At 39.5% G+C, this 23,416-nt stretch overlaps 1 protein-coding gene across 1 annotated transcript in view; it reads right to left on the reverse strand.

Moving 5' to 3' along the window:
• The window catches only part of LOC116333706 (chromodomain Y-like protein 2), a 39,815-nt gene that overhangs the window by 13,438 nt on the left and 2,961 nt on the right, over positions 1-23,416 (reverse strand). The window contains exon 2 of the mRNA XM_031756954.2: positions 2,881-3,487. Within this exon, the coding sequence (XP_031612814.1) occupies positions 2,881-3,487 (607 nt within the window). The remainder of the gene's footprint in view (positions 1-2,880; positions 3,488-23,416) is intronic.

Here is a 23,416-nt window from a genome sequence, read left to right on the forward strand (position 1 = left end):
CATTATAGTACATTCCTCTGGTTCCAATTCCTCTGGTTCTCGAGCAGGTCTATGTACCTGCTCTTGACTTGGCTAGATACTGAAAAAGTTTTCTCCTAACCAATTCTGCAATCATCCACTAGTGTTGAGCACTTGAAAAGAAGGCAACTGGATTTCTTTCGGTAAAAAGAGGTCCAACACTCAAAGAAGTCCACCTGTCTTCTTTACAAGGTCTCAAGACTACCATGACGTGGATGACTGAGAACCTAAACAGATATCATAAGACGTGAACAATGGATATAAAACAATACAACTTGAGTGAAGCAACCGGAGGGACACCTGACTGTGATTAGTTGTTTGGATAGTTTGGATCCCACATAAGAACTGATCCAGTCTAGAACTAACAATTTCAGAAATGATCTGTGCAAAAAAGTGACATCTTTACAGGGACATGTTTGACTTCAACGGGTTAATGGGTGGAGCACAGGATTTTGGATGAGGTGAGCAGGGCAGTCTTTTGAGGCTTATGAGATTAGGATCTATAATAGCTCCCAGGGTGATGGCCATTAGGATGGGTTGGTGCTGCAGCCCTACCATCCTCATAAATAAATGACAGACTTTTATAAAGTATCACAATCACTTGTTAAATTAGGATACTTTGAAATTAATGAGCAACTGAGAAATTGAATTGAATTGATATTTTGTGGATCATACCATGACAATGATGTCATCATATCCAAAAGCAATAGAAATTCAGTTTGCAACTGGATGCTAAACAAAATAAATCACAGAAATTTAGGCTTATCAGAAAAATTGTATCCACAAAAAGCAAGAAGAGGGCTTAGTTTGACTTAAGCTGATTTAAAAGAAAATAGAAAATTGTTTACATTTTACCTCAGAATTGTGTTATTGTGTTTATTTATGAAGTAATTTAAACAAAATCAAACCAAATGATCTGTTTTATATGGGGTAAATATGGTTTACATGTTTTTGGCATATTTATTCTACAGTCATTTTGTTCAGGGCCACTGAATGAAAAGACAATATAAAGCCTTACATAGTATGTTTCATGACTGTAAAGCCAGTAGATACTCACAGTTAAACAAGCACATGACGCAAGTGGCCATAAAGCTAGTATCTTTATATCAGAAAATTAAAAACATCCTCTGAACTAAAAGCAAAATGGAAACACTCAACCTACAACTATGTACTAGTATGCTTAGTTATTCAGCTCTTTTCTCTGATTTTCTGTTAAAACAGATCAAGATGACTTTTTAAAAACACAATTAATGATTAACTACAGTGGTTGAGACACTGGACTGTGACCCAGGAGCGAAATTCAAAGGTGTTATCAGCTGCTCCAGCACGAAAGAACCACAGTAGGTATGTGAGACGACTGTGGTAACATTAAAATATATGAATAAATAGCTTCTACTACTGCCACTATTACTTCTACTACAGGTTACTGGTTATTGTCACGGTGTAGTAAGTGTTATGGGTGAGGTGGAAAAATATAATAAATCATCCTTATCTATATACAAGCCACTACAGCACATGGTGTTGTGATAATACAAAAAAGCTATGCTCAAATCTGGATTAATTTTACATTTACAGTCGTTGTCAGAAATTTATGTACACTTATCATGGGTGTGATTATTGTGGTAATTCTGGGCTTTTAATTATTTGAACTTTATTTATTTTTGGTGGAATTATTGTACGCCACACTTCCTTAAAGAGGTAGTAAGTAAAATCTCACCACCAGATGTCAGCAAATTCGAGACTGGAGTCAAATGAATTCTGTTTTCTTACCACTTCCAGTTCAAGTGCATAAATCCAGGTACAGTGGACACTGTAGGACAAATAACTATGGCAGAGATCTGTCAATGTCTCCACGTTTATTTAGTCTGGAGGAGGTTTTAAAACTTTGTGAACTGAGTCGACGAGTCAGTGACGCTCACTTCTATCCAATGACAGTGATACTGAGGTGAGGTGTTGAGGATATTCTGAACTTCTCTGTTGGTGAGGGCTGTTGTTTTTGCCAGGGAAACTAAGTGAATTAATGGTCATACGATGTGAGAATGTAATCAAACTGTTTATCAGAGGGAAAGTGTGATTTTTAGGACACTCAAGCCTCATATTATCTAGCATAAGGTTAACAAGCTGTTGTTGCTGTTTAGTCGGCTTGTTGTGAGCTGTGCACAGGACAGTAGCAAGTCTAATCTGCTGACAAAAATTAATGGCAACACTTTTGGGAATAAATAAACATGTTTATGCACATTTATTGTGTTAGATCCCCGACTTCAGCTCAGGAGATGAGAGTTGATGTGAGGAGGAATAGGATGGGGTGGAAATGAGAGAAGCCAGTGGTTGAGGATACAGATGAAGAGGAGGAAAATTACATTATGAGAAAAATGCAAAAATGTTAAATACTCATAAATTGTTTGAAAGGGTTAATTATGATCTTTACATTAAATGTAACATTTAAGGCATGCAGCCAGTCTTTAGCCACACAAATAAAACGTGATTAGGCAGAACAGCAGTGTTCATCTTGGCCACTGTATTCCAGATGGCACGGCAATATGGTGGCTTACAGAAACCAGCACCCACTCCTGCGCATCTTTAATAGATTAATTCTAAGTTCATGAGAATGCATTGCACAAGTTGTTGAAAGATGTAATTACACAGCAATAAATCTATATTTATGAGCAAAACCTTTTTCTATAAAAAAATAAAAAATTCTTACTGTACCTTTAATAAATTTTAAAAACAAGAATTAGGAGCACGGGTTTGAATGGGCATGCATAAGAACAACAATCGCATTTCTATAACAATATATGCCTCAAAAATCCAGCATCACATCATCTTAGTTTACCAAACTATCTGCTTTTCTTAATAACTTACCTAGTTCAGTAGTAAACTGCTGTCCGCTGGCTTCCATATGTCCTAGTTCTCCATCCACCCTGTCTGAGGGTGGTCGTTGTGACCTTGCTGCAGTCCTGTACATGACAGAGTCCATCTCTCCATTCTGGAGTCCATTATGAGGAACCCTCAATGATGGGACAAAGGGAGGTCCGCCTGGCGGAGGAGCTTTAAATGTCATGGCTTTGCTCATTCTGTCCCCTAAAGCATGTTTTCCAGGTCCTACACCCACTTTCTTCTGCTTTTGAGTGGGTCCTGATCCTCCACTTCCAATCCCCGGAACAGTCCCTACTCTCACCCCCACAGTTGAGCCACTAGTCCTTTTCTTTTTTCGAACTTCAGATCTAGCTCTTGAGTCATCCGTTGCAGAAAGGTGGCTAGGGATGAAGGGCTCTCCACGGTTTTTGGGAACTTTAGGCCGTTTGTGTGAGTGCAGTCTTGAGCTATTGAACTGATCAATAAATTCTTCACAGTGTAGTAGATGGTGTTCTGGCTCCCAGGTGTCCTCTTTACTTCCATAGCCTTTCCACCTAATTAGATACTCCCACTTACCCTTCTTATTCCGCCTCTTATCCACGATCTGCTCCACCTTTAAAAAAAGTACAACATAGAAGAACAGATTATTAGACAATATTCTAATGACAAAAATTATCACAAAACACTTAATGCATTTGTGTTTGAGTCTTTAACCCCGTTTTTATTTCCAATATTTAGTCACAAGTATGACATAGGGGTGTTAAAGATTCTCTGAGTTCACAGTTCAGATAGTACCTCAGCACCACCTCCCAGTTTCTTCCGGGAACCTATTTGAGTTATGCAGCAGCCTAACTTAAAAGCAACGCACTCAGCTAAAGCTAGAAGACAGATGATAGACAGTACATTAAAAAACTAAATAAAATAAAAATGGTTGTTGGCACCATGGTGTCACACATTCTGTTCTGAAGCCTAAACTTCAGCCATCATCACTTCATAGTCTTGAAACTGGATGTGACAAGTGGAGACTTGATCTGACTGAAGGAATGAAGGTTACTGCATGCTCACATGGTAGCAACTTGTCACTCTGGACTATCTTCTCCACAGACTTAGTATAGCAGCTTCTTTTTTGGCACCTAGATGAATATCCTTCTGCAGGACTACAACTTAAATGAATAACAAAGCAACATGTAGCATGCAGTGTCTGTGTCTTAGTAGATTCGACCGTAGTTATCATATTGAAAACTTTAGGTGACTCCTTTTTCAATTTATTATGATCACAACATTTTCAGAAAACTTGGCCTTTGACCTTGAGGTAACTGGGATTCAAACTTTTTAGACACATTGACACATATGATATTGATTTGAAAATCTGAAGTGACTTCTTAATTTATTGCATTCACAAGATTTTCAGAAAACTTGACCTCTAACCTTTAACCTTGAGGTTGAGATCACTGAGATCCAATTTTGTCTGAGGTTTTTAGCAATAAAAATCCTAAATCGCCTCATTCTTGCATTCACAAACGTAGGTGTCCACACCGCCTGAACACCCACCCACTGGTTGTGGTTACGACAATACCTAATCAGCTTTAAAGTTAAGTAAAAATTAAAAATTAAATATTGCTTGCAGCCAAAACTAAAAATAGCAGGAATAAAATTGATTCCAAAACCACCTTTTTTTCTTACTGATATTCATCAAGGAAACAAAGGATTCAGAAGGGATCTTCTAGGAATGTTGTGTTATTTTCAGAGAACTAATTGTTCAGCAGACTGATTTCATACCTGTTGATCACTTGAACATAACCTGCGCCATATATTAGGTTTGGTCTTCAACATAATTTACCATGTACCCAAGCAAAAACCACCTATGTAGCACTGAAAACTTAGCGTTAACTCTGAAGTTACCGGCTAACTAATAAATCACAGTTCTTAAGAGGGTTCAAACCCATCTAAGACTAAAGTCAAGAGTTGACTTCCCGGTTAAATAAATTCCTATTTCACAGTACAGGCCTCTGGTAATGCTTGATATTGGGCTAAAACCTGGTTTATCATGAAAATAACAAACAGCAGAACTGTTTTACTTAAATTAAAAAATATATATATTTATTGTCTACATTCAAAACGCAATCTGTACCAGGTAAATTTGATTCATCTTTGTGGCTTACTTATTTTAATTTATCTTAAAGTGTCTGAGTTCCTTTATATGATTTTATGCTGATGGAAAGAGGGTTTTTGTGAAAGTGTGTGCCGCACTTTTGGATAAACTTGATGATGATGCACCTTCAGAGGTCTGATTCTGTGTCATTTACCAGATTTGCACATAACTAAAATCAAAAGCTAATGGGTACACTGAAGTGCCTGACTACATTTAGTATGTTTTCCAGAAGATGATCCCTTATAATCTGAAACATTGCCAAGGAGTGCCAGATCGTTAAAAAAAGAGAAACATTGTGTGACATGTGTCAAGTTCAAGATAAGAGCTAACTCCCTGTGGAAGAAAGATAAGAACCAGGCTGAAGCCAAGATGAGCTGCAGGCTGTTTTCATGATGAAACCTTAAAAATGGGCTTTTTGAAGCCAAACACCAGATGAGCCAGTGCATTTTATAATTCTATAGAGAACAGATGAGGACAGGTGGCACATGGGCAAAAGAAGAAACCTTTACATTTAATTGGAAATCAGTTATTTGAGAAAAATACCAAGGTGTGTATAATTGGTCTTGGCAGGAGTCTAAAATCGAAGTGCTTCTGAAGTCATTGTTACAAACTGAATAAATCAGGAGTAACAAAATAGAAATTCAACTGGTACAAAGCAAACACACACATCACATAATTTCTTTCTGACACTCAGACAAGCAAATATCTCAGATTTAATTAAAAAAACTGGCTATAGTGAATAGTTGTCATTCGTTTTTAATCAAAACCATGGATACAAGTAAGTTATTGTTGCATAAACAATACAAAGTCCATGGTGTTCTTAGTGTGGAATCATGATTGTGGTATACACAATGTGTGACTAATCACTTCAATAATGAAACGACTCATTAATTTGCACTTCAATTTGACTGCATTCAACTTGATTCGCAAAGGTGTTGATTAGACTGAAGGTGAAATTACAAGTCAATAGAGACTTTCACATGAAAGAAAAAAAATAGAACATTTATTTAATTTATGCAACATGATATTTATATAAATTTATGTAAATAAATGCTATGTTAAATTACATTTATGTATTTTGTTACATTTATGTAACTTCTAATGGTTTTCACTTTGGAATTTTTCTAAAAGAAAACACACAATATCTAACAAAACTAAACCTAGAATGGCAACAAAATGTCACCGCCAGACAAAACTAAGGGCCTCACTCTCGGTCTGATCCATCGGTCCATCGCAAACAGCCACATGCACATTATCACATCACAGAGAATACAAAACACCCATAATAACCACATCACACCAAAACCAAGTCATACATACACAACAAACTGAAACATCCCAGTAAAATCTGTCACTAATGGCATTTTTCAAAACATACAAATAAACACAGGCTCCACTGTTGATACACTGAAGGCTCAATTATGTGGAGCATCAAAAGGTTGATGAGATTTCATAATAATCACTGCCAGATGTGAGAGTACAGTCATGCTAAAAAGAAAAAAAGTAGAAAAAATAGTACATCCTCAGGTATCATGTGAGGATCTTCGAGTTTTACAGCAGTCGAGTTGCTCTTAAAACAAATGTTAAGTTTAGCTTTTGTGTCTTTTACTGCCAATGACAAGAAAAAACAAAAGACAAAAAGGATATATGAAATAAATATCCATATGACTTCTTCTGAAGAAACAGGTTTTGAGTCATGAGACCCGTGTTAATCGGCTGGGAGGTTTTATCAGAGGCTTCAGTATAGCTTTGGTAATAACTGCTCATCATGTTCTCAGATGTGCTGTGCACATTAACAGAAGTAAACAGCCTTTGATGGGTGAGCTGCAGGGGTGGCAGCGAAATGAACAGATGATTAGGTTGCTTACAGTCTAAGATAATGTCAGAGTTAGCAGCCAAGCAGAGAGATACATGCAGAGAGGAGAAAGAAGGATAAAACCTCAACATGGTGTGCACTTGCATACACAGAAAGGAGAGGTTTAAAACTTGATGCTGAAGCATCTGCTACAGAGAATGACTTCATGTGTGGCATCAACGTGCAATGTTGAAACAATGTTCTTGCAATAAAACTGGATCTACATTAGGTTGTCAAATTTTTCTTGGGATGGCACCATTTTATTGTTAAACTTGTCCCAACACTATAATTTCCTGCTCATTTTTAAAGAGACTTGTGCCTACAGTAAAAAAAAAAAAAAAAAAAGTCTAAACAAACAAATGATGAATAAATCTCTACCTCATGCTCTTTTCAATTGGAAAAAAATAACAAAATGTGCACTGCTGCCACAATCTGGGAAGTGGGATAGACAAAAAAAGAAGTCTAACAAGATAAAAACACAATTTCAGCTAAGATTTACTAAAAAAAACTGGGACCATGATCAAAATGTCATTTGACACCATCAACATAAATTTAATTCATGACTAGTGTATATTATGTTCACCAATATCAGCATAAAATGAATGATTATTGAGAAATTTAAGGTACTCCAACCACCATTGGAGAATTGGAAATTTTTAGTTTTTTCATTTCAAATGAAATAATTGAGAGCAGTCCAGTAAACACATTTCACAAATCACTACAAAAATGCTTCAGAGTTAATCTAGATAAAGATTTTATTTTCAAATTTAATGGTTTTACCAAACACTGAACTCAACCTGCTAAGACAGGAAAGCTGAGCACATCCAAACAAATCATCCCACTGAAATGGACATCTAAGCTACACCAACAACCTACAGTGTAAACAACATCCCCTGAAGGCATCATTTCCACAGCAACTTCAGTTGAAACATATGACACTGATCTCATTTAGGAAAAGCAGAAATTGGGGCTGCCTCGGAGCAAAGCTTCTTAGCGGACAAGTAGTCTAAGCAGGAGTTTAAACAGTTTTTAACTGCATTATGTGTAATTAAATTTTAATTATAGGTTTGGGAGCTATCATAAAAATAATTGGAGTTCCATGGCTGCGAAAAAGTATTGTAAGTAGCAATGTTTACACTGTACTATATTAAAGAGACGTATAAAAGCATAATAATAAAACTCAAAGGAGGTGCTCAATCCAATTCTTTTGGTTAGTGCGATTGATGTCTGGGATTAAAAAAAAAAAAGATCGGTTCAGTTTGATTATTTATTAATTCAAGTAAATGACAAATATGTCCATGGACAGTATGCTACCACTGTCCCAGAGAATGCCATAAAAAAGTCCTGCTTTTCCTCTACAGGAAGGCATGCACGTGTGTGAAAGAGAAAGGGAATGAGAAGAGTTGAGATGCTGAGACAAACTGATGCGTACTCAGGCTCAGATTGTTAAGGGCAGTGTAAGCGCGGCAGGCAGTGAGGAGGGACATTCATGCTCAAACTTGGAATGAAGCAACCGTGCCTAGTGTGAGCACACCCTAACATACATTTTCACAGGTGCACAGACAAAATAAGCTCACTGCCAACAGCAAAGGCAAAAGAGGTAAAGATCCTGAATGTTCTACAACAACCAGCAAGGAGGCTGACTATCCAACACAAGCGTTTGTGTCCAGAGGTGATGGTAACTGATGATTCACGGTATCATCTGATCAAAATAGACGTCAATCAAATTCCTGATAGCAGCATATTTTTTTCGCCATGAGCAAATGAATGTTTTCTTGCCTTGCCACCATCCAGTTACCAAAGGATAATGGGGCTTTGTTCTAGTAGTTTATAGTTACAGCTATCCAATCACCATGCAAACCACGGACTGGTTTTAAAAGAATGAAAAAACAAAACGAAAAACTTATTTTTCCTTCTATTTCACCATGATCATAACCCCTTTTCTTGCTGACGCTTACCGAGTTTGTTTACAGGTCATTGTTGAATTTCAAACCAACACTTGAGATAGTTTTCGGTTCTCTCTCTCCATCTCTCTCTCACTCTTGTACATAGACTCACTTCTGAATTTCGACCCGTGTTAGAGGAAAACCCAGAGACTCAAGGAATTCAAACAACCCACTCAGCTTCAAAATCCTTTGTCTGCTATGCTTATAATGTCCGCCCATCTCCAAAGGTCTGTGCACTACCGTTCTTCTCCCTTTTGTCTTGCATGCATAAACACACATCCATGCACACGTGCAGTCTTTTAGTAAGTGGTGCTAAAAGTCCTACAATGTCTTAACTTGACAGGGCCAAGGACTAGGAACGTCTGGTTAGTGATGAAGATTGACTAAACGACTGAACAGCTGAGATCCATGAGAGCCTGGATGAGGATCAATTTCCAAAGTCTTAAGGAAAGTTAGACACGCCCACCCAGCAGAGTGACAATACCTGATCAGCCTTTTATGGCCGTGGGGTAAAAATGAAATATTGCTTGGAACCAAAACAAAAAATAGCAGGAATAAAATTGATTCCAAAACTCAATTTTTCGTATTGATATTCATCACAGAAAGACAAAGGATTCAGAAGTAATATTCCAGGAATGGTGATGCTCCGGGGTTTTTAATAGATACTATAAGTGTATCATTTTCCTTGAGTTATCATGTTCACAAAGTTGGGTGGTCCACACTCCTGTCCGCCTGCCCTGCAGGGTGACAACAACACCCCATCAGCCTTTTACGGATGAGGGGTGAAAAGAATGAACATATTACCCAGTCCTTTCACGCTTCATTGCCTCCCTGTCTTTTTTAGAATTGAATTTAAGATTTTATTGCTTACTTTTAAAACTTTTAAATGGACTGGCCCCTTTGTATCTGTCTGAGCTGCTTCACATTCATTCACCTGTAAGAGCTCTTTCAACTAACCAGTTGCTTTTACACACATGCTCTTAAAACTAGATTAAAAAACAGAGATGACTGTGCTTTTGCAGCAGCAGCAGCAAACCTACAAATCTAACCTCTCATCAGCAGTGCTAGATGTTACAGGCAATTAAGCTTTATTAAAAAGCCAGTTATTCTCCTTGGCATTTGGCTGCAGTGTGACATAATTTTAGAAGATTGCATTGCATGGTTTGCTTTTATTTTATTTTAATGTTGTGTATTCTGCTCTGTTTTAATGGATACTTATATATTTTCAATGTAAAACAATTTAGTGAACTCTATTGTTTTAAGTCTACTATATAAATAAATATTACTTTAACATTAACTGCAACTGCTAGTTTCTCTTTATCAGCACAAACATTGTCTTATATGTTGTTTGACAGCTTTTCTCCAGACTGACAAATAATCATTGGATCACTGATTCAAACAACTGAACTTAAGTAAAAGTTATTCGGATGTGTTACCACTTTGCCAAGGTCTGGAAAAAAAAGGCCCAAACTCTCACCCTCAGATAAGATGAAATTGGTTATGATGTTCAGGAACAACCCAGGAACTACCAACTGTCAAGCCTGTCATAAACTGGAAACTGGAGGAACACCACCATCACTGTTCACAGTAAAGTGAGTTTGCCAACCAAGAAAGAATCACTGACTGTGATTTGCAGCTGCCCACATGAATATGACAAATGCATTCTGGGTGAAAATTTGATGGACAAAAAAGATAAAGATTGTCATTGTGGCCAAATGGCTCAAACGTTATTTTTGAACTGCTAAAGTTGACGCTTTTAGAGCTAAGAACACTGTAACAACTGTTAAGCACAGTAGTGGTAGCATCATGTTCAGGCTATGTTGGTGTCGGTGGTACTGATACATTGCCCAAGTGGATGGAATAATAAAGGAGGAAGAGTAGTTAGAAATTCTTCAACTTCATGTCAAAACGGGGGTTCAAACTTGGACACTGGGAGCTCCAACAGGACAATGTATCAAAATTATTAGTTGAGGTGTATATATACATTTGAGCCAATGTGTATCCTTTAGACCCTGTGTGGAATAAAAATGAATTCCAACTTGTGTTCCAAGTTCTTGTTTTTTAAAGTAATTCAAGATGTATGTTGGACGCTGGAAAAACTGTTCAAAGGAATCATTAAAAGCCAATACCTCTGACCACTACAAATACACTGTATGTGCGTTTTTTCTCATCTTGCTAACCACCCACAGTGCTTAACCCGCAACCCCAATTTTAGGCTTCGGTATGTTGCCCAAGAACTTTTACACAAGCCAGAGATCAAAAGACAATTCACTGTAGTTTCCTATTTAGTAGAAAACATTTAGCCTTCTAAAAGCTTTTCAATCCCATAAACCACTATTATGGCATTGAAAGTTTGATATGACCTGATTATGTACAATGCATATGCACATCTTGTGTTGCCATTGCACCATATGTTGTGAAATATATTCAAACCATAGCCACAAGCCCTAAACATAATCCAAAAACGAGGCACATTTGTCAAATTTTATATTTTTGTTGATTTCTAAAAAGGAAAGGAACAGATACACTCTCTACAGCTCAGATTCTGAAAATGGCTTTGAATGCATACAAGATAAATAGATGCACAACTATGGGGAATATTAGAACATTTTTGCATGCGGTCTGAAGTTCTGAAATAATGAGGCTGCCTTAGATGCAGAGCATGTTAAAAAATCTATCAACAAATTTTGAATAATGTTACAGTCAAGAGACAATAGGGGCCATTTTTATAGTGTTGGATCACTGTCATGAAAAGCCTCTTTTTAGTTTTCTTGTCTTGACTGGCTATTTTATGGAACCCATTTTTCTCTGTAGGTTCAGTCTTTCTTTTCACACTAGCACTCACAGCACTAAAACAGAATTTCCAACCCCATGCTAACAGTTGGCAATGTGTTCTTTTTAACAAATACTGCTCCATTTTTCTCTAAACAAATGGCTAAAATTGAATGGTGGCTAGTCTTTTTAATCCATCTCTCCAGGGCACTTGATTACAAAATTATTTAGGCTTATCCAGCAGTTGCACTGAATATTGTAGTCAATCACTCTTTTGAAGAGGTCACAGATGACTTTCCCATGTAGACCCCGTCTATTCTTTAATACGACACAGTAACCAGTACATCGCCTGATGAAGCTATTTGTCTGCTTGGAGGGGGTTTCCTCCAAGCAGACATGAAGCTTTATCTGAACTGTCTTTGCGCTCCATATCTTCTTTTTATATCCACAGTTCTCCTTAGCTTCCCTTTCCAAATTACATGTCAGATAATAGAAACTGCAAGCTAGAGAAACATATTTTTACAGCCTTTGTCTGATTTTAAAGCATCATTTAGCTTTAATGTCAAATTCTCTCCTTTGCTTTGTGAACCCTGTGGTCACTGGATGTTACAAATTTGGAAGAATTAAAAGAAAGATCAAACTCTAGAAATGGCTTTAACTGAAAATTTCTAATGACAGTTTTTTAAACCTTAGGAGCAGTAACTGGTTAGGATTTGCTAAAGCTTCATCACAAGCTTTAGCAAAGTGATGAAGTTCTAAGCCCATAAAATCAAGGAGAAAAGGTGGCTGGTTTGCATTGCTTATTAATGTTCCCAGCTTTACAATACCGTCACTAGATTTAGTGACTTTTCATATTTCTTTGGTGAGACTGCCCTGAAAGTAGCACTTATCAAAAAAAAAAAGAAAAAAGGAATTGTTTCCATTGCAATGTTTCCCCTCTACCATCTTCAAAAGGGATAGAAGGCTGCACCCAGATGGAGTCTGTACATGATGAGAGACACCCCCCCCCCCCCCCAAAAAAAAATAGACATTCAGTTGCCTCTAATTCTCCCTCTAAGTGATCATCTACCCATCCATTTTCTTGACTAGTTAACCAACCCAGCACTGCAACCCACAACCTCCTTGCAGTCACCGTCACCCTCTAAGTGATCACTTTACATATAATAGCCAAAATCAAAGTACATGCAATATCCTGTATGTGGTAATGTAAAAATGTAACAGTTATTGGCCAGCAGTGGGCAACTCCTCTGGCCGCAAAATGTGAGTCTAGTTGTATAGAGGTCGATAGGAAAATGAACTTTGGCCTCAGTAAACACTTTCCTGATGAGTTTATGGTCTCAATCACTAGATCATGTTTTACTGAATACAACATTCGGTTCATTATGTAAATTATACTTACCAATCACTTTGTTAGCTGCACCTGTTTAAATGCTTGTTAATGGAAATATCTGCAATGGCAGCAATTCGATGCATTTAAGCATGTAGACTTGATCAAGAAGACCTGCTTAAGTTCAAACCCAGAATCAGAATGAGGATGAAAGGTGATTTAAGTGACTTGTTGCATTCGTTGTTGGGGCGATCATGGCTCAAGAGTTGGCAGTTTGTCTTGTAATCGGAAGGTTGACGGTTCAAGCCCCGACTTGGACAGTCTCGGTCGTTGTGTCCTTGGGCAAGACACTTTACCCGTTGCCTACTGGTGAAGGTCGGAGGGCCCGGTGGCGCCAGTGTCCGGCAGCCTCGCCTCTGTCAGTGAGCCCTGGGCGGCTGTGGCTACAATGTAGCTTGCCATCACCAGTGTGTGAATGTGTGTGTGAATGGGTGGATGACTGAACGTGTAAAGCACTTTGTAGTCCTTAGGGACTAAGTAAAGCGCTATACAAATACAGGCCATTTACTTAGACTTAGACTTAGAGCTTTTTATTGTCATTGTGCAGTTTCTTGCACAGCGAAATTGGGTAGCTGGACCACAAAGGTGCTAAAGTAAGAAAAAGAGAAACCAATATACATCAAAGGTGGAAAATAAATAAATAGAATAAAATAAAAAGCAGTGTATATATATACACATGTGTGAGTGGAACTATATACATGGTGTATGTGTAGGAAACATTGAAACAGACTGGGACCAAAATAATTGCACTTGAGCCAAAAATATTGCACAGAACATGGAAAGACTGAGATATTGCACATAGATGATCAACAGCAGTGTCAGGGTGGATGTGTTGGGGAAGTCTTTACACACTCTTAGTTTCCATTAATAGTTCTGACAGCCCACGGGAAGAAGCTGTTCTTTAGCCTGTTGGTTTTGCACCTGATGGATCTGAGCCTTTTTCCAGAGGCCAGGATGTTGAAGAGGTGGTGGTTAGGATGGAGGTGGTCCTTTATAATTGCCCTGGCTCTGGAGAGACATCTTGAGCTGGCAATTAAGTCCAGGGAGGGGAGTGGACAGCCGATCACCTTCTCCGCAGTTCTGATGATCCTCTGTAGTCTCTTCTTGTCAGCTGTTGTGCAACCAGCGTACCACACAGGGATGGCGTGCACCAGCACACTCTCGATAGTGGCACGGTAGAAGGACACTAGGAGTTCAGTCTGCAGCCTGTTCCATCTCAGAACCCTCAAGAAATGGAGGCGCTGCTGGGCTTTCTTTACTAGGGCTGATGTGTTTGTGGACCAGGATAGGTTTACCATTTATTTACCATCAGATAAGTGGTGTGAACATTATAGAAACTGCTGAATTACTGGCATTTTCCCCTACACAAAAAAAGAGAAAATATCTAGTGATAGGCAGCTCACTGGGTGAAATACCTTGTTGATGCCAGAAGTCAGAGGAGAATGGCCAGACTACTTTGAGCCAACAGAAGGGTAACCCAAAAACCTTCACAGACAACCCAAAAACCACTTGTTACAACCAAGGTATGCTGAAAACATCACACAACATCAAGCTTTATGATCATAGTGCATTTATCTTTGGATGACTGGTCCCAGCAGGATAATGTCCCATGTTACAAAGCTGAAATTATCTAAACTGGTTTCTTAAACATGACAATGAATTCACTAGACTGAAATGGCCTCCTCGGTCACCAGATCTCAATCCAGCAGAACACCTTTGGGATATGGTGAGAACAGGAGATGTGAGGTATTTTCAGCACCTTGTTGAATCTATGCCACACAGAAATAAGGTAGTTCTGAAGGCAGGCTCCATCCCAATACTATCACAGTTCACTCAAAACTCTTACATAAAACATGCCTCATTCACCCATTCACACAAGCATTTGTTTCTATACCTAAGTGATTTCTATCTTAAATTCACACACATTCATAATTTGATGAACACATCAGAGAACAACTCAGGGTTCAAGATCTGGCCCAAGAATTCTACGACATCCAGACTGGAAAGTGGAACAACCAGGGATCAAAAAATCAACCTTCCGATTAGAAGATGACCTACTCTACCCCCTCTTGACTTACAGCCATCCCTAGTGGGTATAAAGTCTCCACTAGGGTGAGACCACCTTGTGACTGACATCCTTACTGTATGAACATGCAGTATTCCTTGCTTTCTCAATCAGATTCTCTTGCTGCTCATCACCAGCACACCGTTAAAAAATTAATTACACTGATTGGCTTTTATTGCCAATACTGACCAGCAAGTAATGTTAAGTCAACCATTTCAGATCATCTCTACATTTGCTTTTTAACCTAAAATAAATAAAATAATATGATTTGTCTCGGCTGCATTTGTAGAATTTTTTGTCCAACCTCTGGACTCTGTATTTAATTCAGCTTTAGGTGTAAAAATAGTTAATAAAAATATTTAAGCTACATCAAGGATTACATGGGTACTTTTGTAGATGTAGCTTTTTCTATGCATTTTGCCCTTTCACCCACACATGGCTAGATATGGGCGATCGTGGCTCAAGAGTTGGGAGTTCGCCTTGTAATCGGGAAGGTTGCCGGTTCGAGCCCCGACTTGGACAGTCTCGGTCGTTGTGTCCTTGGGCAAGACACTTCACCCGTTGCCTACTGGTGATGGTCAGAGGGGCCGGTGGCGCCAGTTTCCAGCAGCCTCGCCTCTGTCAGTGCGCCCCAGGGTGGCTGTGGCTACAATGTAGCTTGCCATCACCAGTGTGTGAATGGGTGGATGACTGGTTGTGTAAAGCGCTTTGGGGTCCTTAGGGACTAGAAAAGCGCTATACAAATACAGGCCATTTACCATTTACATAAAACCAGTGAAAACTAAGCCCTTTAAAAAAAAGATTTTCGTGCAGTGATATTTGTGAATATTCACTTAAACGGAAATTAGAGTGGACCTGAAATCTGTTATTGTATGTTTACCAAGAAACAGATGATTAGAAAGTCCAGCTGTGACCTTAACCACTCACCATACTCTGAAACTATCATTTAGAGGTGTAAACAGCTTTTTGACAGGTGAGCTTTAAGGTGGTTGCTAGAACATGCATGCGAGTTAAATGCTTACAGTCCAACATAATGGTGCACTTAGAAATGTAACTGAATCACAGGCAGAGAAAAATATAAAAGTGGAGGAGGTAGACAGAAGGGCTAAGTAGCATACACCAGAGAGGTTTCGTAACAATTAGTATTTAAATATGAGCTGGGAGAGTGGAGGTGGGCACGTCCTCCCTCAACTGCCAATTTCATTTTCAGCATCATCTCAGACTTAACAAGTGGGAACAAGCACATACAAAGGTCTGTCAAGGATGTCAACACAGGTATACAATGTGAAAATTCTTTATGGTTACAGCTGTAACCATAAGGAGACGACAGATAGTGACAGTGGTTAGAGTGGATTTTTAACCACCGTCACACTCTGACTCATGAGGTGTGACATAACACAACTTTAACCAATATTTAGAAAATGTATTAACTAAAAGACGCATAAAACATCATTAACTTTATGAGGTGTGTCAACAGCTGGAAGAATACTGAGTGTAAAACACGTATGGTGTTGTGTAATGTAAAATCTAAGATTACCAGGCTTAACCCAAACAAATAGCATGATACTGGGTGGATGGGGAGAAAGAAAAGACTGAGGCAGGTCTTAATTGCTCCAGTAAGACTGGTCAGGTACTCCCAATTGAACTGATCAACTCCACCTAGGAGGAACCTGCAAGGAAATACTGAGGGACAAACACCAGGTTCCATACAGCAGGCCCAGCCAAGGCAGTAAGCCATCACACGCCCCTCCATAAGAATGGAGTCATAACAACAGACTGATCTCAAATGAAATACAATAGGAGATGGAATGTTTTCAATGCCAGTCTAACATTACTTCTGACTTTTCAACTGGTGTAACAAAACAAAAAACTAGCCGAATAATCAATGAACCATTTATAAAAACAAAAGTTGATGGTTGACACCCAGCATTTTTTCAACCCTGCCACCACATCCTCAGCAACCTGATACCACAAGGAAGCAAAATATGTGGGAAGAGGATGCAAGGATAGAACCAAGTAGGTAACACACACATTTGCCCAAACCACCTGTAAGTAGTTGTAGATAATCCATCCACCACCACCTAGGGATGGCAATCAAAAATTGTTGCCACTTTGAAAACCAGTTCTAATATTTCCTATTATCAGAATCATATAAGTCTAAGCTTACCAATTACTTTATCAATGCCTGCAGGTACTGGCAATGCACAATGATAGATTTTAGCTAATAAAGCAGTTATACCACCACTGGCACACCAGAATTGACATAAACTTCAAAATATTTTACCATCCATGTCAATGCAAGTGCTTCTTCTTCTGAACTGACAAGAGTTACGTTTCTTTAAAAAGATGCATGGATTACCAAAGTTCATGTCATCAGCTTGCTGAAAGACAGTTCTCTCTCCAACATAGCAAAGGCCCACCTGAAATTGCATGTATGGCAATACTGAAGCCTCCTCCTCCAATGGTGCCTTAACAAAATACGCTATTTCCACTATATTCTCCAGTACACAAAGCAGATAATGTACTTTACTATTCTACATGTCACAAACCAAAACAACTGCAATGGGTTGCATCCAGGATTCGACACAACTCGTGAGCCACAACAAGTAACAGGAGAAATACAGCTTTAGCCAAAATTGACCAATGTATTCACTGAAAGAGAAACCATAATTAACTTTATGAGACCTGTGGTGTTGTTAGTGTATTTGCAGTTGGATGAATTTGACTATTAGGTATATGGTGTTGTGTAATGGAAAGCTTAAAATAATTAGGCTGAGGAGAACCAAACAAATGGCATGGCTGTATAGAGAGGCAGCAAGACTGAGACAGCTGGTTCTTCAGTGCTCCAGAGGAAATTAACTCCAGCTAGCAGGAACCTGCAACAGGGCAACACAGAGGAGCAAACAGCAGGAAACATGCAGCAGGCCTAGCTGAGGCAGAGGATCGTCACACCTCACATATCAGGCATGCTGGGTCTGCAACAGCATTTGTATCACAGAAACACCAAGCTGAAGTAGAGTTTCCACTGCTGAACATTTTCCTTCAGTTGCAGAGGCACGATCTCAGTCCAGCACTTGACTGCATAATAATCTGAGTTATTCAGACACTGAATGCAGACAGATTGCAGACACAAATGTAACAAAATCCTCCGTGCATATTAGCACAATGTCATTTTCTTGGGAAATCCAGCTCTAAAAGTCTACAATTTTTAGAATATATGCCTATATTCTACTGCACTGGTCTTTGGGGAGCATGCTAACCCTCTTGATACGGTGCGTATGTGGAGAGATTGACATCTTAAATTATTTATTCATCAAAATTATCAACAGATGCAATATTGACCTTATTGGCTAATACAACTTCTTATGAGTTTTTTAAATTGCCCATGACTCCTCTTATGTTAGCACTCCTCTGCGCTACTTACAAAAATCTAAGCACCTTCCTGTTGTTTCTGGCCATTGGATGAATTAATGCTAATGATAAAATATGCTTATGCTTTAATCCTGTGAATACATCCTTAATTTAAAAAAAAACATTATTTCATACTATTAAAGATTTGTGAGCTATGGACATAAATGTCTTTTGGAAAGTCACACTGATCTTTGACTAGTACTGGGAATTGAAAACATTTGTAGGCGAGAGCAAGTTTCAAATTCTCCAGTCCATTGGAATCATAGGCTTATCTTTTAATCAATGGCATGGTTTTTCAGCATTGTGTATTGCATAACATTGATGTCAAACCCATGATAGTAAAAGCTTACACACACACACACATGCATAAGCTTGTGTCACATGCTTTCTTGACTTCTATTTCTATGCTGGGTTCCAATTCAGACATAAAAACTTCTGTTTTAATGGTGTAATGTAGAAAGCAAACCTGGATAAAACAAAAACACAATGGAACATTACCAGTCAGAGCCTGGAGCTCAACAACAAAATATTATGGGATCAGCTTGACAGAGAACAAAAGGGAGTAAACATCTGCTGAACGTCCCTCAAGAAGCCTGGAGAATTATTACCAAAGACTACAAATGAAATTACAAAAAAAGCTGTCTAAGAGAGTTCAGGCTATGTATAAAGCTTTTTGCTTTATATATTGTATATTCATGTATTTTTGCACCACTTTAAATAAATTGTGGCATCATTTCTCATCAAGCTATAAAGAAGCATGGTATTGTAGTCACTTAAGCCTGGATTATACTATGTTGCGGACATGGACACAGACAACTGAAGACCCAATAGCCGTGTAGGCATTCCTGTTCTAAATCTTCAAAATCCACAGCCTGGGCACATGTGTCGTTAATGCATTTTCATGCAAAATCTCCACGGACGAATCTGCGTGGTCACAAAAAAAGGCAGGCACATGCTTATGTGGTCCTTCATGCTCACTATCTAATGACGAAGTTTGCATCACTGAGACCCACACGGACCCTAAAAGAATTGCAGATGTGGAAAGCATTAAAAAACGCTTTAATGTAATGGATGGTAGACCACAGTAACTTTGACCTTTAACCACCATTATCCATTCTTGTGAAAATGTGACAGACAGACTATCCAATAATCCAAAATTATGATGCTGCCAACCACACCCGTCATCAGCGTGCTGTTTAGTCAATCAAAAATAAGTTATCTGAGCTGAGCTGAGCCCCCCCCAATTCCTTCCCTCCTCATCCCCAACTGCCTCCCTCACACCCCCACACATGCAGGGCCTTGGTGTACAGGTGCATCACTGAGGTGCAGGGGAGACATTCCTCCTCTGTCCCCTTCTGGCCACCTGTGCCTCAATTTTATTTCGCAACCTAGACATCCACATTACTCATATTCTCATAGCAGATACATATAGGGCCGTGGGGGTGGGCACACTATACGGCATCCAGGTTGAATACGGTCTGTGTATTCAACCTCACCTCTGGTGCCGGTGCCCACCTCTCAATTTTAAATACATGTAGACATTGAGGGTTCTCAGGAGGGGCTGGGCTGACACCTGCTGCTTTCTGGCAGGAAGCACCATACCCTTCCTGTGTTTTAAATGCACTTTAGAACAGCACGCAGCAACACCACATATGAGCGGGCGGAGAGAGGTATGCGATCTTCACACCCCCGTTCTCTGTTCGCCATCGGGGTCTGGGATGCTGGGCCTCCCTGCTGTAGCAGGACCGGGGCGGTCTGCTTGTCTCCACCCCAGGGGAAATGGCAACATCTCCTGGGTCTGGGGGCAAATTGCCCCTCTGAGGGTGATGGTACCTGGACCTGGGGTATAGAGTATGTTTGGGGAGAGTGAGTGTGCGTACACTGTTCATTTCTGCTTGTCACCTCGTTGGACGAATGCTGAATATTCGTATATGTGTGCATGAGGGTGGAAATGCATGTTTGTGTCTGTGTGCCCGTTTCTCTATGTCTATGACTATGTGTCAGGACAGGTCTTAGACTTCACCTCTCTGGGAACATCTCAGGCACCCCCCAGGTGTGGAGGCAACCCCCCCCCCCACTACACTCCCTGCCAGTGGCTGATGCCGTCAGTTCACTGGTGGTTCTTAGTATCCGGGGTGGGGCGCTGAGGTATGTACTGGCTCACTCCCAGTGGCTGCTTGGCGGGGCCTGGCTCGGTCCGGGGGATGTGGGGTCCTCGGACCTCAGGCCTCTGGGGCCAGGGCTTGTTCCGCTCTGGCACAGCTGTCTGATAGCAGAGGCTGCAGGCACGTTGCCGCAGCCCCTTGTAGCTTCTGCACCATGGCTGCTGGGTCACCATGCTCTTTCCAGGTTGGCTTGGTTGGCTGCTGCCTCTAAACATATCATGCATTGTCGGTCTTGTGTGCTGCTCAGTAAGATTCAGTATTTATTATTTACAGATACCTATGCTTATGTTGGCTGTTGCTATAGTTTCCCTACTGTGCTGTTTTCCTTTTGTTTGTTTTTTTTTTCCTCAGCAGATAGTGAAGCAGATTTTTAGTGTCTTTTCTCTCTATCCCTCTTCACCTCCATTTTTATTTCCCTCTCCTTCTGTTAAATCTCTTCCCAACTTCTCTGTTCTTTTTATTTCTCTTTCCCATCCCCAAGTCCTGTCCTTTCTGATTGTAATAACTTAAAATAAAAATAAATAATAAAGATCGAATAAACTATGAAAATCAAGTGGACCAGTTTGGCAAAAGGACGACTTGGGAAAGTAAATTGTTGGGCACTTTTCGTGATTGCTACAGTGCCATACAGGACAGGCAAAAAAAATAAATAAAATAAATAAAGTTATCTGTGTATAGGTTATTGGTCATTTGCCATTCTCAGCTAATTCATATTTCTGTCTGGCTGACTGGACAACTTCAACAACTTTAAGTCTGTGATGATTTGACGGCTTTGTGTGTTCGAGGTTGTGTGTTGTACATTCCAAGACACTCTTCTGCATACCTTGGGTTGTGTTACTTTGTAATTCCCCTCAACTCGAAGCAGACTGGCTACTCTCTTCTGACCTCCGACATCAACAAGGCATTTTCACCCAGAGAACTGCCACTCACTGGATGCTTTCTCTCTTTTGCACCATTCCCTGTAAACACTGAAGATGCTTGTATGGAAAAATCCCAGCAGCTCAGCAGTTTTTGAAATACTCAGACAACCCATCTGGCACCAACAACCAAGCCACATTCAAAGACGCTTAAATGACCTTTCATCTTCATTTTGATGTTTGGTTTGAACCAGAGCAGACTTTATCATATCTACATTCCTGAATGCATGTTGCTGCCATGTTATTGGCAGACTAGGTATTTGCATTAACAAGCAGTTAAGCAAGTGTACCAGACAAAGTGGCGTGTGTGTGTGTGTGTGTGTGTGCGTGTGCGTGCGTGCGTGCGTTTTCAACAAAACTCACCAATAACTATTTTCAACTAAGAAGGAAAACGATGATCTGGTTTACTGAGAACTAAAGAAAGGATTCAATAGATAAGTGAAATTTAAGAAACACCCTCCAGAGAAAGCATTACAGACCAAATATTGAATCCAGCCACATAATTACAGGTCAAATATTTAATTTTTTCCCCAACGTCAAACGATACCACTGAAGTACTGAATTTGAATATACAGCACTGGTCTCAGCCTCTCTCACTTACTCTTGGAAATTACTACATATTTACTCCAATGCCTTTTGGCACAGATTCCATCTCCTTGACTCCTCAACATGTTTTTAAAATTTTCTTTTCTAGCTAGAGAACTTTGCACAGCAAAAGATGAAAACATGGGTTCCCAAACATTCCAACAGAAACCTATGAGACATGTCAAGATGTTCCTCTTCAATTAAAAGTATCAAGACTTGTAGCCTTTCTTTATAAATGTGAAAAACAATTCTGCCTGTGATCACCTTTCTTTTGTTTTCATCATGCAATTAAATACTAATGAGCATGCTAAATGCAATGCAGTGCGCAGCCCATAAGTTTTTGGACAATTACTCATTTTTGTATTTTTGCCCCTTTACACCCCCAGAGTAGATTTTAAATCAATGACTTGATTGAAGTACGCTTTGTTTAAAGGTTTTATTTAAAGCCTTTGAGAGAAATGTTGCATTAGGTGTTTAGGAAGTGCAGCCATTTTTATAAGTACTTTCCCATTTACAAAGGATCAAAATGACTTATAAAGTGACGTTTGAGTTGTTTTTAATACTTGTTTGAAGTTTCAGAACCCACGGCCATCACCAAATGCTCCATTTCCTCCCTTGAGATGCTCTGTTAGGCCTTTACTGCAGCGACCTGCACCTGCTATTTGTTTGTGGGTTTCTGCCTTCAGTTATGCCATCAATAACTGAAAGGCATGCTCTAATGAGTTTAGATCAGGTTTCTGACTTTATCATTGAATGATATCCTATTTCTTTGCCTTGAGAAATTCTTGAGTTGCTTTTCCATGTGTTTTGGGTCATTATCTGTTTGCACTGTGAAGTGCAGTTTGCACTAAACTCTTCCATAAGTGGGCCACTTTTGTCATTTCAGTTAATAATAATCATTTGTATTATATGGGTGGGGGGGTCCCCCTTTCTGTTTTGTTTTTTTTTTTTCCATCCACCATTTCCACTGGCTTCCAGGCCATACTCTGCACAGATGTTTCTGTATACTATGCCCGCCACTTCGTTATGGCGTTCCATGTATGCCCTGCCTGCTAGCATCTTGCATCCTGCTGTTATGTGCTGGATTACACAGCCTACACCTGGGGTCTTGCCTGGTGTGGTAGATCCCAGCCTCTATGGATCTTGTGCTCAGAGCTTGTTCCTGTGCTGCTATGATTAGTGCCTCTGTGCTGTCTTTCAGTCCAGCCTCATCCAGCCACAGGTAGGACTTCTGGATGTCAGCCACGTCCTCTATCTGCTGGTGGTACATACCGTGCAGGGGCTTTT

This window comes from Oreochromis aureus, linkage group 1 (genome assembly GCF_013358895.1).
Source record: "Oreochromis aureus strain Israel breed Guangdong linkage group 1, ZZ_aureus, whole genome shotgun sequence".
Taxonomy (NCBI): Eukaryota; Metazoa; Chordata; class Actinopteri; order Cichliformes; family Cichlidae; genus Oreochromis; species Oreochromis aureus.